The sequence below is a fragment of the Alosa alosa genome, chromosome 2 (assembly GCF_017589495.1).
Source record: "Alosa alosa isolate M-15738 ecotype Scorff River chromosome 2, AALO_Geno_1.1, whole genome shotgun sequence".
NCBI lineage: Eukaryota > Metazoa > Chordata > Actinopteri > Clupeiformes > Clupeidae > Alosa > Alosa alosa.
In genome coordinates, this window is record NC_063190.1 from 20,374,355 (window position 1) to 20,388,601 (window position 14,247).

At 40.2% G+C, this 14,247-nt stretch overlaps 1 protein-coding gene across 1 annotated transcript; it reads right to left on the bottom strand.

Annotated features, from left to right (window-relative positions):
* Window positions 1–1,025: 1,025 nt before the first annotated feature.
* Window positions 1,026–14,246, bottom strand: slc25a15b (solute carrier family 25 member 15b). Its single transcript, XM_048237571.1, has 8 exons — window positions 13,927–14,246; window positions 13,005–13,086; window positions 12,172–12,287; window positions 11,596–11,738; window positions 5,978–6,115; window positions 3,672–3,847; window positions 3,133–3,291; window positions 1,026–2,742 (listed from the first exon to the last, which is right to left on the bottom strand). The coding sequence occupies exons 2-8, from the start codon at window positions 13,057–13,059 to the stop codon at window positions 2,621–2,623; spliced, it is 909 nt and encodes a 302-aa protein (XP_048093528.1). The 5' UTR covers window positions 13,060–13,086; window positions 13,927–14,246; the 3' UTR covers window positions 1,026–2,620.
* Between the last annotated feature and the right edge of the window lies 1 nt (window position 14,247).

Here is a 14,247-nt window from a genome sequence, read left to right on the forward strand (position 1 = left end):
GGCTACTGAAGGAAGTGTAGTGGTTGCAGAGTGAAGACGTTTTCACGGATCGTTAAAGGTATGAAAATGGTAAGAATATGTAAAAATATGCCTTACGTTTTAGGTGGTATAGCCGAGGCCTGAGAGATAACGTAGGCCTAGGTAGCCTACGCGGTAAAGTGAGCGGGAGAAAGAGTGAGCGATAGGGTGGAGAAAGAGCTGGACAGTTCAGCCTGTCCAGCGATAGCCGGGCTCATTTGGCCATACGCTTCTAGAATTTAGGTCGGACAGTTCAGCCTGAAGATTGCTGGTCAAATTATGCGTGGTGCTTCTGCGCAATTTATGAAGGAACCAAGGACCACGGACCAGAAAAAAGAAAACAAACGTTTTCTCAATCAGGAGGAAATACACATTAAGTGTATCTGTTTGCATCTCTCCAGCGTGTTTTGCTGGCTTCGCCTAAGTAAATATCTGTCTAAGTTATAATAGCCTACCTGTAATATCGGTCTGCAGCTTGCTTGCCAGCCTTTCCCAGTAGGCCTACTTCACAAAAGTTGTGAAATATAACCGCATATTTTTTTTGAATGTCGGCGATTGGCTACATAAAAAAAACGCATCTGTAAGTGTGTTCATATTACGTGCGTGATTGAGATGAAAACAGCAGTTTTTCAGCAGGAACATGCGAGGAGGGGGTTTAACTTTTCCCATACATTTTTTTAAAACAAGTCAATGGTTTACAATGTTTCAGTCAAGCTTTGGTTGGTTTAAATACAACTGCACATGTATTACCTTTGATTTGCTGTGCTGCATATGGGACAATAGATGCCTAAGTTAGTAGGCCTATTAGAATATTTAAATAGCTTAGTCTACCTTTGAAAAAATAAGGGAATCCAGACCAGTACACGTTTGGCAAGTAGCCTAGGCTACTACAGACACAGGTGAAGAACAGTCAGCCTCAGCCAGTAGCACAACCAGATATGTACAGCCAGCTTCAAAAGCAAGCAGTCCAGACCCTAAAATTGGGCATTGAATAGCTGTGAGGGTAATTCACACACAATTATTTTCTTTCACCAAAATATATTTGGTAACTTCTGTAGACATCCCAAATGGGGTGGGTGTTAAAATAAAATAAAAAAAAGTAGAAAAGTTTCTACTATAGTAGAAAAAACAAGTTTTAAGTTGAATCTTTTTTGCCGTGGTATAGTATTAATTTTTCCATTTAGATGTCTTGAAAAGGTCCTGAAAAAATTTAAAAGTCTTTAAATTTGTACTTGGGAAATGTGCAGATACCCTGTGTAAGAGACGACAGTAGGTGGGTTTACAAGGACAGTTTATTTGTCATTCCGATTAAACTATTCCGAATGAAAAATCTGTGCCATCTTTATACATGGGGTACGTTCTATTCCGATCAGGTGCTCTCAAGTGCTGTAGAATCTTTGATCAGAATAGCCGTTGCGACCCACTCACCATCTTTCTCTCTCTCTCTCTTTAAAAAGCCCCAAAAGAGGTTATTAAGGGGATAAACCATAAACCTATAACCAATAATCACTCAGCACAGCATTTAGTTATAATGGTTTTAGTTTAACGTTTTGGTAAATATAAAATAATAATAATAATAATATCAGGAAATATGTCATGACAATGAAGAGAAACTATAAAAGCAAGCTATGTACTTCAAGCCAGGTAGGACCAAGCATAAAATTCTTAAATAACCCCAGGATGGCAGTGGCTATTGTACCAGACATTGGTTGCAGCGGAGTTAAGCTACCACAGGTATGAATGCTGATAAGGTAATATACTGCATTTTGAGCAGGCTTCTTCAGTCTTTTCATAGAATCCAATTTCCATTTAATTTCTCCTAATTACCTCTAACTACAGCCTGTAGTATATTGGTTAGTTGTGCGTTATTTGGAGACAAATCATGAGGCTCTGTAGACACACACACATTTCATACCAAACAACTGTTAACTAAATTAATAAATAACCTCACTTCAACACACACTCCAGTCTGTGGCTGTGATTACAGTTAAGGCTACTAGGTCAAATAAAACCCTAAACCTACCCCTAGATTAAATGAAACCCTAAATCACTTTCCGATCACTTTCCATTAAACACACACACACTGAAATACTCCTCTAAAACTGTACATTTAACATTCAGAATCAGAAATGACCACACATGGATGCACTTACGGCACCCACACACAGTTGCGTTCGTTCCGTCAACACATGCCAGTGGGTGTTCCCGACGGTAGCTATGCAAATCACCGTATGCAAGTATAATCGCAATTCCGTCGGTGCAGCAAAAGTTGAACTTTTCGTCGCGAGCGACGGGAGCAAGGCGACGCAACGTACCCACAATTCAGTTCAGCAACGGATGACGTAAGCCCATGTAAAGTGGACTGGACGCGTCTCCAGCACTGCACCGCATGCAGCTGTGTGTGGGAGCCGATACAGACATTTCTCTTAGTAGACACAAACACCTTCTCTCGCACACGCAAGCATACACTCTCAAAGCACCTTCTCTCTCAGCACACATACACATGTACCGCTTTTCTGTCAGGGCCCACACACAAACACGCATCGTCTCTGTTTGGACACACACACACACCTTCTTTCAGTATGCACACACAGCTTTTCTGTCAGTGGTCAAATCTCTCCATCATGAGCTTCCGGCTGGCCTCGTAGCCCAGGAAGAGGGCGCCGTTTGCAGGGAAGGTCCTCAACATGGTGGGGGTCAGACCGGAGTACAGAGCCCTCACTCCTGGGGGAGCAAGGTGAGGTGGGGGTTAGAGCAAAACATGTGACACGCACACAGAGACACATACACACACACACACACACGCACATCTTATTCCGCATACCATGTAATGCAATCTGGTCGTTTGGTACATCATCTTTTTAATTCACAGACAACACCAAATTGTCATATTGTAAGTACAAACATGGACATATTTGTTGGTACCCTTACAGCTCACTGTAACAGTGCTACCTACCTATTGAAAAGTGATGAATGTAAATACAATGCAAGTCAAGAGTGTTTTGTGGCTGCATTCAAGACCATCCTACAGAATTAAACATAGCATCTTTAAGGGTATACTTTATATGTATATTATACAGTCATTGAGATGAAGAGGTAGATAAAGGACATTACCCTCTGCTCGGAATACTGTCATGAAGGTCTTCAGGAAGCCGGCTTGCTGTCCCAGCATGGACATCACCTGAATTCTTGACTTGATGCAGTCCATGGGGTAGACCACCAGCCACAGACACGCACCCCCAAGCCCCCCACTGAACACGATCGGAGCCACACCTGCCAAACAGTCATTAGGAGTTAACACACCACCAGTAAAACCCAACAGAACACACTCCTGCCAAACAAAGTGGATAACACACCATCAACAGTTTACATATTTATTCTACCTTTAGTATTTCTATTTTTGGTGATGACTACTTTAAGGGGCAGCCGTGGCCTACTGGTTAGCGCCCCGGAGGGTTGCCGGTTTGAACCCCGACCAGTAGGAACGGCTGAAGTGCCCTTGAGCAAGGTGTCTGATTCGTATATATGTTTTTGCTACTACAACATTGTAATTTCCTCTTGTGGAATTAATAACAATTATCCTATCTAATCTTATCACCTCCAGCCAAGGTTGGCACTTCTGCAGAGTAAATGTTAATGTGTGTGATGCTCACCAATGTCATCTTTAGAGCATTTGAAGTAGTCGGCAAAGGCAGTGCGGCTTAGTTCATATGCCCCAAAGAAGCAGAAGTATCCGGGGACCTCTCGGGCGATGGTGGTGGTCAGGCCCTGGAAGAACCCCTGTGGCCCCTCCAGGGTCCAGATGGACCGTACCACAGACCAAACAGACCTGGGGGTGTGGAGAGCCCAAGAGATATATCCAAGACTACCGAAAATGAAAACTTAAGCAGAACACTCACTCACACATGCACGCACGCACACACGGACACACATCTTCAAAACAAATCAGTGCCAACAAATTTGGTCTCCATGTTGTGACATTCTGTTGGTTTCAAATGAAAAGCAGAGTTTCAACACAGAACGGAAAGAGAAGAAAATCTACAGCTGTTCCTGAGGGCAGCAGGGCAGCCAGTCTTATCTAAGACCAGGGGTGAAAGAAGGCCGATAGTACCGGAGAGAGATGAGAGCAGCTACAATGTTCCCAGACAGTTCTCTAAATGTGCAAACTTCAGAGAACCTTGAGGGAATGTTCTCTGAATGTTATGTGTTTGTTGGGAGAGGGCCCTCCAAAGAAGGCAGGGAATGCAGAAGAGAGAGCAAATCAGATAACAGGTCCTGATGAATGCTCTATAAATAATAATAAATGAATGAATGTTGCCTATTTCAGTGTGTCAAACGTTTTTTTTTTTTTTACTTTTAAAACTACTTTCACCCCTGTCTACAACTAACCCTGGTAGTTGTTAGTGGCAGTTATTAGCAGACAACTTTTTGCAACTTCTGAATGCAGCTATGTAGTAGTGCTGTCTATGACATATGATTGGCTGCATGCAAATGCAAATCTTTGGCCAATAAAAACTATCAAGATGGAGAAAGTGGAAATCAGTATGCAGATTTAAGGTGCTTTCAGACACAACCTCCGCAGTACATGCAGAGCTTTGTCAAACGGAGTTCCGACCCTTCGGGTGATTCAGACATGATGCTAACCTGCGGACCTTATGCTGATGTGTGAACGACACACACGCACATAAACAGAATCTCCGTGTGGTTGAACAGGTTAAACATGGTTGAATACGCACATGAACAGAATCTCCGCATGTTGTCCGCTTTGTTCAGACATGAACTCATTTACATAATGTCCGTCGGAAATACTAGGAGGGGAGCAGTAGAACAGCCAGCTAAGTTCGAACTTCCAAATGACCGGTGGTGATGTTCAGATAACCGTTTGACATCTGCAGAACCTCCGGTCTTACACGTAGGTCTGAAAGCAGCTTTAGATTTAGTCCTTCAGGTTTAGAAGTCATGCCATTAAGTATGATTTAAATAGCCTACGATGTCAGCTGATTGTTATTATGCAGGGCAATAAAAATTCAATATGGCACCTCAGCTTGATAGCAATAATTTTACGGTTAAAATTATTAATAATTTAATTGCCATGTGGCCCTTCTTGGTTTAAAACAAAGACACCCTCCCTCCCCCAGTGGAATGCTAATGTAGTGGTTCAAGGGCTACAGGTACACAGGACAAAGGATGTTACCTTGATATAATGTATCCATGTGTCATGAAATGTAAATGTATTCATGTCTGGTACCATTGTGATAGTCTCAGTACAAGGATTGTAATGATTTGATTGTGAGAATGTTTGGAACATTCTATAAGTGATATTTCTGATATATAAGATATCTCTCCTCATGCTATTCAGATAGGTGTGAAGTGGGTGTGAGTAGGTGTGTCTGATGCCAAGTGGAGAGCCAACCATGTGGGCTTGTTTTGGCGCCATTTTCTTCTTTGTTTAAAGCATTTAAAAGTAACTAAACTGCAATGTTTGTCAGATTTAGATTTAGACTTGGACTAAGATGTAGAACGGAAGAGAGGAGAACTTGGCTACAGGCCAACCTAGGCCTTCCAGGCCTGGGCTATGCCTACATAGACCATAGACCATTTTTTGTACCCTCTCTGCTTGTAACAGAATAAACTTGATTCCTGAGTTTTTCCTGAAGTTTGCCAGTCTAAGATTAATATTAAGTAATTATTCACCACAAGTACTTTCATGCTGCGCCACAAATTTTGGGACGTACTGATTTATTCTCGGAGCTCCAATTTGTTCTGCTGTGTTCTGATGATGCTCATAGAATTTCAGGAGCAAGGACCCACACCGGGGTCGAAGGTGGGGGGCAGAGATAGAGCAAAAGAAAAGAATCTACAGAGAGCAGGAAAGAAAAAGACCAAAAGAGAGAAGGAAAGAAAAATGACATAAAGAGAGAAAAAGACCTAAAGTGTGATAAGGAAAGAGTCCACTCACTTCTGAGTGGCTTTGATTTTGCCAGTGGCGGCCATTTCATGCATCGCCTGCAGACGACACTTGACCAACTCCGTAGGACAGAGAACCAGTGAGGAGAAGACAGATGCTACCGAGCCTGCACAGGCCTTCTGGACATCACTGCAGAGAGAGAGGGAGAAATAGGAGAGATAGAAAAAAGGTCAGAGACGTGATGAGAGGAAGGAGGAGGTGGATCACAGATGTTACTTGAAGTAATTAACATTCAATAATCAGTGTAAAGGCCATACTTCTAATGTTATAAAAGACAACTGTAACAATAAGAACATGAGCTTCCATGTTTACTTACGATAAGGAAAGGTGATGCCTGAAATTCAATGGTGTCTGATTGGCTGTAAATATGACTAACATTCACAAAATTGCTCTGAAAGTGATCCCTAGTGATAAAGTCATTTGAGTTTTTGTCATTAGTGTGTGGTGTTCAGTGATGGGCAGTAACGCATTAGAAGTAACGCTTTACTGTAATCCCATTACTTTTTTAAAATAACGAGTAAAGTAAGGGATTACAATTCCAAAAACAGTAATGAGATTACTTTACTTTCCTGCAAGCAGCCTGCGTTACTAAACCATGATTTTGCCATAGACAGTAAAAGAATTTGGGATTTTACTGTATGGATTTTGCTTTGTGAGACTAACTCGTGACAATGACGTAGCTACGCGACATAGATGTAAACAACAGACACACGTGCGCAAGACATGGAGTGCGGGAATTAGTCTATTTATTCTCTAAGCTAAAGTTTATTGGTAGCAAGCCCTCTTTTATGGCCTATAATAATGAGCTTAAACAGTACATTAATCAACTTAAATTCTGTCATAACCCTAAAGCAATACGAACTGTTACAGTAGTAGCCTGTTCATTTTGTTTTGGATAAGCTTTGTGATCTCTTATTATAACCTTCCCTAGCGTCTGAATTGCATACATGTTTTTTTGTCTTTATCTATTAGTAGAGGTCCTGGGTAAGATTTGTATGCACTTCATTTAGCGGAGAATATCTCAACTGTTATAGACTAATATGACCCCACTGAACAACGTGGGATGTGTGCCAAAATCTCTACCCGGGACGAAAGTCTTGAAAATGACCACAACAGATGACACTATTATCACACTTCAGGTGAATGGGACTTTTTTTCCCATACATTTCTACCAGATTAATCTTCATATTAAGAGAAATACTTTTTGTATTACACTTTGCCTAAAAAATAAAACAAAATATGCAAATGAGGCAATATCTCTTTCTGAGGTGATCACAATGTTCACAGTGACCATAATTATAAGGTCTTAGAAGAGTGTAAGCATTCTGATTTGTTATAAAGAAAATGGCTAAAAAACAGTCAACCTATTACATACAACTAGTGACATACATGAATTGCCAGTTATTTATTAACCTAAACTTTAAAAGCTTACATTTCCTACCTGTTCTAAATATTGCCGTCATCACCTACAACTTTTTTTTTCTCCAACAAAAGTTTACTTGGCAGCCATAGTGACCTAAGGTCTTAGCAGAGCACTGGCTGTAAAGCAAGATGACTTGTGAGATCAAGAAAAGTAAGGAAATGTCTTCTTACGTGTCATTATCATGAGTTATAGTTTTGTGTATTTAAACAATTATAATGAATTTGTATCAGTTTTATATTTAATTTGGTGTGTATTGTAGCTAGCTAGCTGCTAGTGTTTTGTTTTGTTTTCTGCAAAATGGGGAAAATGTCATCACCAGATTGTCTGAGGCAAGTTGATGAAGTTACAATGTCTTCATGTCATAAAGTTATTCCTCACAAAGAACAGAGATAAGTTGGTACATACCAATTACTCATATTTGAAACCTTATTTTACAAAATTCCAAAAGATCTGGAGAAAGTGAGAGAACAACTTATGGATCTACATCACTGACACTGTCATCAGGTGACACAGATGTCTTTGTGTGCCTATTATACCACATAACAATTGTTCTGGCTCTGTACTGTAAATGCAAGGGAGGCTATAGTTGTAAAAATCCTATCACTGAATGAGGTCTCATCATCATCCCCATACCTGGACTCTGTTGTGAAAGTTTTACCTTGCAAAACAGGGAATAAACCTGTTGTTTTGTATTTTTCCAATGATAATAGCAAGGTTGGATATAAACTTTTTTGTCCCCAGTCAACATTGTACCATTGCGGAATGAAAAATCAATATTTTACAGATATGAAGTTATAATAATACAAATTATCATAGGAAATCATCAAAACTGTTATGTACTTGTTAAAAGCTCCATAAATCTCCCCAAACATTCTCCGGTACAGTATACATACACACACAACCACACACACATATCCATGAGTTTGCACACTTACACCCATGCATACTCATGTATGCGTACTGATGCACACTCATGCAAGTTACCTGCAAATGACTTTCTCAGAGTTTAGTAAGCAATTTGTCTCAAAAGAGAAACACAGGGGGTAGGCCTATAGCAAATAGAGGGATCAGTCAGGCCCCAAACTTGGGGCAACAGGGTAGCAAGTCTGCAGCTTCACCGCAACATCAAAAAGCCATGGATGTTGGTATGATAGTCAGGGCACATATACTCAACCATAGTGATGGCATTCTATAAAACTTTATGAAGCACACTCATGGACTTCACATATACAGGTGCTTCCCTACTTAGAATATTTGGTATGGCCATATGCAAGTCCCTTATGGTTCAATGTTGCCTCAGGGCAACATGCAGTTTTTTGTAATTTTTGTAATTTCCTAAACACCTACATTGATATGTTATGAAAAGTTGTTGATAATACACTGGTAAATGTATACTTGATAATCACAGTTGATAAAAATAAAAGGTTCCTAGGGTTAACCTTTGAAATTCCATAGAAAATGCGTGGGGTCATTTTTGACCCCACATATGGAAAAGTGTGGTACTGATACAAAAAATGCAATTACTTAAAAAATATACCAATTAGATACAAATCCAAATGGCCTCATGTCAAAGACAACCTATTTGAGGAATACATGGAAGATTAAACGATAACAATTTCTCAACTCCCTGCTCTACAAGATATCTATTCCAGAAGAGTACTCCTAAGAACCAAAAAGATTCTGAAGGACTCTTCTCATCCTAACAATGGATTATTCCTATGCAGTCCTTGAAATCAAGAAGATGTGACAATAAACTTCCTTGTATCCTTGTATTCAAATGTAGTCACAAAGCCAGAACTGAGAGACTCAGGAGAAGATTTTTATCCCCAAGGCCATGCCTCATTTGCCTGGGGATAAAATATATGGGGATATCTATAAAGGGAAAAAAAGTCCCATTCATCTGTAGTGTGATAATAGTGTCATCTGTTGTGGTCATTTGCAGGACTTTCGTCCCGAGTAGAGATTTTGGCACACATCCCACGTTGTTCAATGGGGTCATATTAGTCTATAACAGTTGAGATATTCTTCGCTAAATGAAGTGCATACAAATCTTACCCAGGACCTAGACTATATGTAATGTTGAATCTTTCATGGTACCATCGTGATTTTTAACTTGTACTATGTTTGTTGATGTACCAATGTTTATTCATAATAAAATAAAAATAAATAAATAAATAAATAAATAAATAAATAAATAAATAAATAAACATGCGGGAGAGAGCGCGAACATGGAGCATTTAATTCATTGCAGTTCAGACATTACGAAAAATACATTAATGCTGTACACTCAAAATGCGAAAAATTCCACCTCAGATCTGAGCAAGCACCTAGCAAGCCGGCACAGGAATGTGAAACTCATTGAGACACCCCCAGATGCCGACATGCAGCAACAGGTGAAAATAGACTCAAGAGGACGTCGCCGGTTCCCTGTAGCCTACTGGCCTGTTATAAAAGGAGCCAGGGCATTATAATATTTTGGCTGCATTCACTGTGATTTGGAAAATGGACAAAGATATAATATGGTCTTTGCCGTTTTGTAATGGGGCTAGTGAGTGTTGAAGTCTTCAACAATTCGTTTCCCTTAAACTAAGCATTTACATGAAGCACTGTAGCCTATGCCGATTGAAACACATTCCACTCAGATAGCTATCACTTTTAATTGCAAACAGAAAATGTCTAGCTAGCTGTTTATACCAACTTAATATCGTCATCATTATTGCTAATATTGTGCTAAATGTGGAGTTTGTGGACTAGCCAATGGGTTGTATTTGAATGGAGCTGATCATTATGAGAGTTGTGTAGACGCTCTTAAAGTGACAGCGCACCATTTCTAAATGAGTTAAACTGCATCAAATTAGTAGCATTTCTTAAGAAATATTTTCAACTAAAATGACCGTCATTATTATCATTTAAAGAATATATATTACAATATAATTTTATTTGTGCTTTGGGCACCAAAATAGTCAGCAGCGGCACTGCACACACACAGTTCAAACACATACTCTTCTTTGACATTAGAACTGCCTAAATGTGGCATGCAACAGCATTTTCTGTTTTGGTAAATGCATTACTCCTCTCTGCACTGCAACTGTTAAAAGATGTAAATGTTAATAGAGACTTTGGTTTTAATTATTTTATTGCTGTATTTTATTTACATCTATTCGAATGAAGGAGTATACACCAAAAAGTTAAGATTGAAACTAATAAAAAATAAAGTTTTAAAAAAGCGTATTCAGGTTGTGTATAGCTAGTGTGTTTTTGAAAAGTAACTAAGTGAAGTAATTAGTAAAGTAACTAATTACTTTTGAAAATAAGTAATCAGTAAAGTAACTGGATTACTTTCTTGGATAAGTAATCAGTAACTAATTACTTTTTCCAAGTAACTTGACCAACACTGGTGGTGTTTGATGTTGACTCAAGCAGGTTTTAGTTTTTAGAGTTAGGCAGTGTAGAATTCTGGGGTATTCTTACTGTATTCTGATGTGTTCATATGTTACTTCTGTGTGTGGTATACAACGGGGAGAGGTCCATACTGTTGTACATAACATAACTGTGCCTTAGGCCTGTGTACCAGCAGGAAGGTCAGACAGGCCGATGTTTGGGAACATCCGAGGAACATCAGACATAACATGGGCCATTCGGGCTGGTATCCATCCGGCCATAGCCGGGTTTTGTACACTGGTTGGCACCTGCCACGTTGGCATGATTTTCGTTTGTATGTTTTAGTATAACAGGCTTTGTCTTAGGTTTTGACTCTGAGACGGATCGAGGAAGCGACCAAGGAGCATCTTCTGTCGGAAGGCTCAGCCGCCGCTTCTAATAACAACCACAACTGTTAGACTCTGCACAGTTTTACTGTTCGAGACTTAGCCTGTGTTCTGTTATTCATTATTGTACCATCTAAAGTACAATAAATCATCATCTAATCGCCGATCCTGATTCCGCTGTCAAACTTTATTGACCATCTTCAATACAACCATTAGAACTAAAACACAACCAGAGAATCCTACAGCAGGGATCACACTGAAGATTAGAGGTGCTCAGGTAGACGCTGGCTGAACTCACCTGAGAAGATCAGACCTGCTCAGGTACGCACTGGCTGAACTCACCTGGACATGGCATCAGGTACGGTTGAGCTTACCTGAGAAGATTAGAGTTAACTCAGGCAGACGCTGGCTGAACTCACCTGAGTGCCTCTCCACTTGATGTGCCGGCTAGCATGCGCACTACCTCTTGACAGAAGCCGTAGCTCATAAACAGCACGGAGTTCTCAGCAATATTGGCGACCAGCGCCGGAGTGGTTCCCTGGTACAGCCCACGCAAGCCCACCTGAGCAGGACAGAGAGACATACAAACACACTTTCCCTCAAGGGATCCTAAGAGTATATATACTTATACTTTTCAACAAAGTGTTTCTGTGGTTAATTTGGGTCAGAAGAGGATTGTTTGCCCCAGTCGGACCACCCAAGGCTGGAGCAGACAGCTGCAGATATCATGGCGAGGAGGCAGGCTAAAGAGAGCAGCACATACCCAACACAAGGGGGCACCACCTCTCTACAAACCCCCTTTCACTACCACCACCCAACCACTGACAAACAGGCATCTTCCAATATCGGAGTGTTTTCAGTGTGAGTTTAAGAGTGTGAACTTTGTTGTGTGGTTCACAAAACAAAGGTCACACTCTCAAACGCACACTGAAAACACTCCCTTATCCCTTAACCCTTATCTCTTATCTAAGACACACTCACACAGACTCACTCACCTGTCGATAAGTAGATATAAAACAATGCAAAAATCCACGGTATAGTTTTGGAAAAGTTTGCATCTTCACTTTGGCTGTATCCAGGGGCTGTCCGCTAAACACACATGCCGTACCACCTAAAACACACACACACACATGGGAGGAGCATGATGTTAATGTAAGATGTACTTCTTGATAAATCTGTTTTCATTTAGTGAATCTGATCAGCTGAGACATATTCAAAACTAAACAGCAATGATATTGGCAGTTACTTCCTGATATGGGGAGGTTTTTATTAAAGAACCCACAAAAATTTGGAGTCTGATTTCCAGCTAACACCATTGTGCCTTTTAACAGGCACTGAACCTTGAGTTGCTAAGACCGGCCCCTGCCATTTGTATCTGTAATTGCTTTGGATAGAAGTGTCACATAATAGATAAATAAAAAGATAGATAGACAAATAAACAAATAAAAATAACATGGCCCACTCCATATGGGATCATGACAAAGTACAAACCCCAACAAATAGCGAAATTATTGTCATTAACCCCTTTAACCCCATTAAACTGTATTGCCTTGGACTACAAAACCCATGTCAGTTTCATCTTTCAGCTTTGCAGTGCAAGTCAGAACTTTACGTATACAGTCTATGGTCAGAACCTCATTTATACCATCTACTGTCTGAACCTCATTCATACAGTCTATAGTCAGAACTTTACTTGCATAGTCTATGGTCAGAACCTCATTTATACAGTGTATGGTCAGAACCTCATTCATACAGTCTATGGTCAGAACCTCATTCATACAGTCTATGATCAGAAACTCATTCATACAGTCTATGGTCAGAACCTTACCCACTGCTCCGGCAGTCAGGTCTATAATGGCCTGCACCACAGGATGGGGTGCCATGGCAACAAAGAGTTGAGGTTAAGAAGCCTGCAGTGGGGACAGAAGGGGGGGTCACAGTGGGCATCAGACAGACAAACAAACCACAATACACAGTTCCTTTTCACAGAACACCTAACTTTATGATAATGCTTCAATAAAATGCGTATCTCCCTCCGAAAAAACAAGCACATAAATCCCGGAGGAAATGTGAACTTTTGCCAGGTGGATGGTGCGAGCTTTGAATGGATCATCACTTTCATTCAACTGATATCCACTGAGATTTCATTATCATTCAACTGATATCCACAGCGATCACTTTAATTAAACTGAAATGCACTGAGATTTCAAAGTGACTACAGTCTGGCAGAGTAACTGAGTTAAGCATGCACAGGCCAGTGAAGGATTTAAAAGGATTCACAACAGTCGAGTTAAAGTAAACGTGTTGACTATTAGTGGCAACAACTTAACTGAATAAATTCATTAATTAGCAAAAAAAAGTAATTTACAGAAACAACATATAGCACATTAATCTCTCACGCATTTACGACACTAACACTGTCGGAGCAGAACACTTGTAAACACAACGTTGACTGAACACGTGCGTGTTTCACAGAGAAATGTTCCAGCAAGGATCTACTATAATTCTCTGGATTGCACACCAAACGTTTATCGTTATCATAAAACCCATTTGCGATTTTGTAGATTTGCGCATATTTGACACACTTCACAAGAAACTAAGATGTTTTAACGTTACAGCGTGAGGAAAGGCATTAGCCTGGGATGCTAACTAACTCAGTAAGATTTGCGTTCAGTTACATCATAGCTGCTAGATCTGTTCCATTCATTTACAAAATAGCTGATGATAATCTATAACAGCGAAAAACAAACCTTTTCTCAATTCGGGTCACTCACTGTCGTGGTCTTCTGCTCCCCTTAAGTTCAAATAGAAGATGAATCGTTACCTCAATTTAAGAAAAAGTTGGGATGCCGTAAGAGAGCAAAATACCATCGACAGCTTCACTGGGAATGGAATAACATTTCCCTGCATCATGGACATGGTAACTTAACGTTAGCTATTAGCAGTGAGATGCCGGGTAGATGTGACATTCAGTCGCTAGGGGATGAGGTTGGCACTTGATGTAGCCACTGTGTCCAGCCAAACTATCCTCAGCATCATCCTAAATGTGATCGATATAATGCTACGTAACT

Excerpts from the sequence above, each read along its gene's own strand:
- slc25a15b (XM_048237571.1), bottom strand. The coding sequence starts at position 13,059 with ATGGCACCCCATCCTGTGGTGCAGGCCATTATAGACCTGACTGCCGGA. Across the intron at positions 12,288-13,004 it reads CCTGACTGCCGGAGCAGTGG|GTGGTACGGCATGTGTGTTT; the intron begins GTAAGGTTCTGA and ends TGTGTGTTTTAG. Across the intron at positions 11,739-12,171 it reads TTATATCTACTTATCGACAG|GTGGGCTTGCGTGGGCTGTA; the intron begins GTGAGTGAGTCT and ends TGTCCTGCTCAG.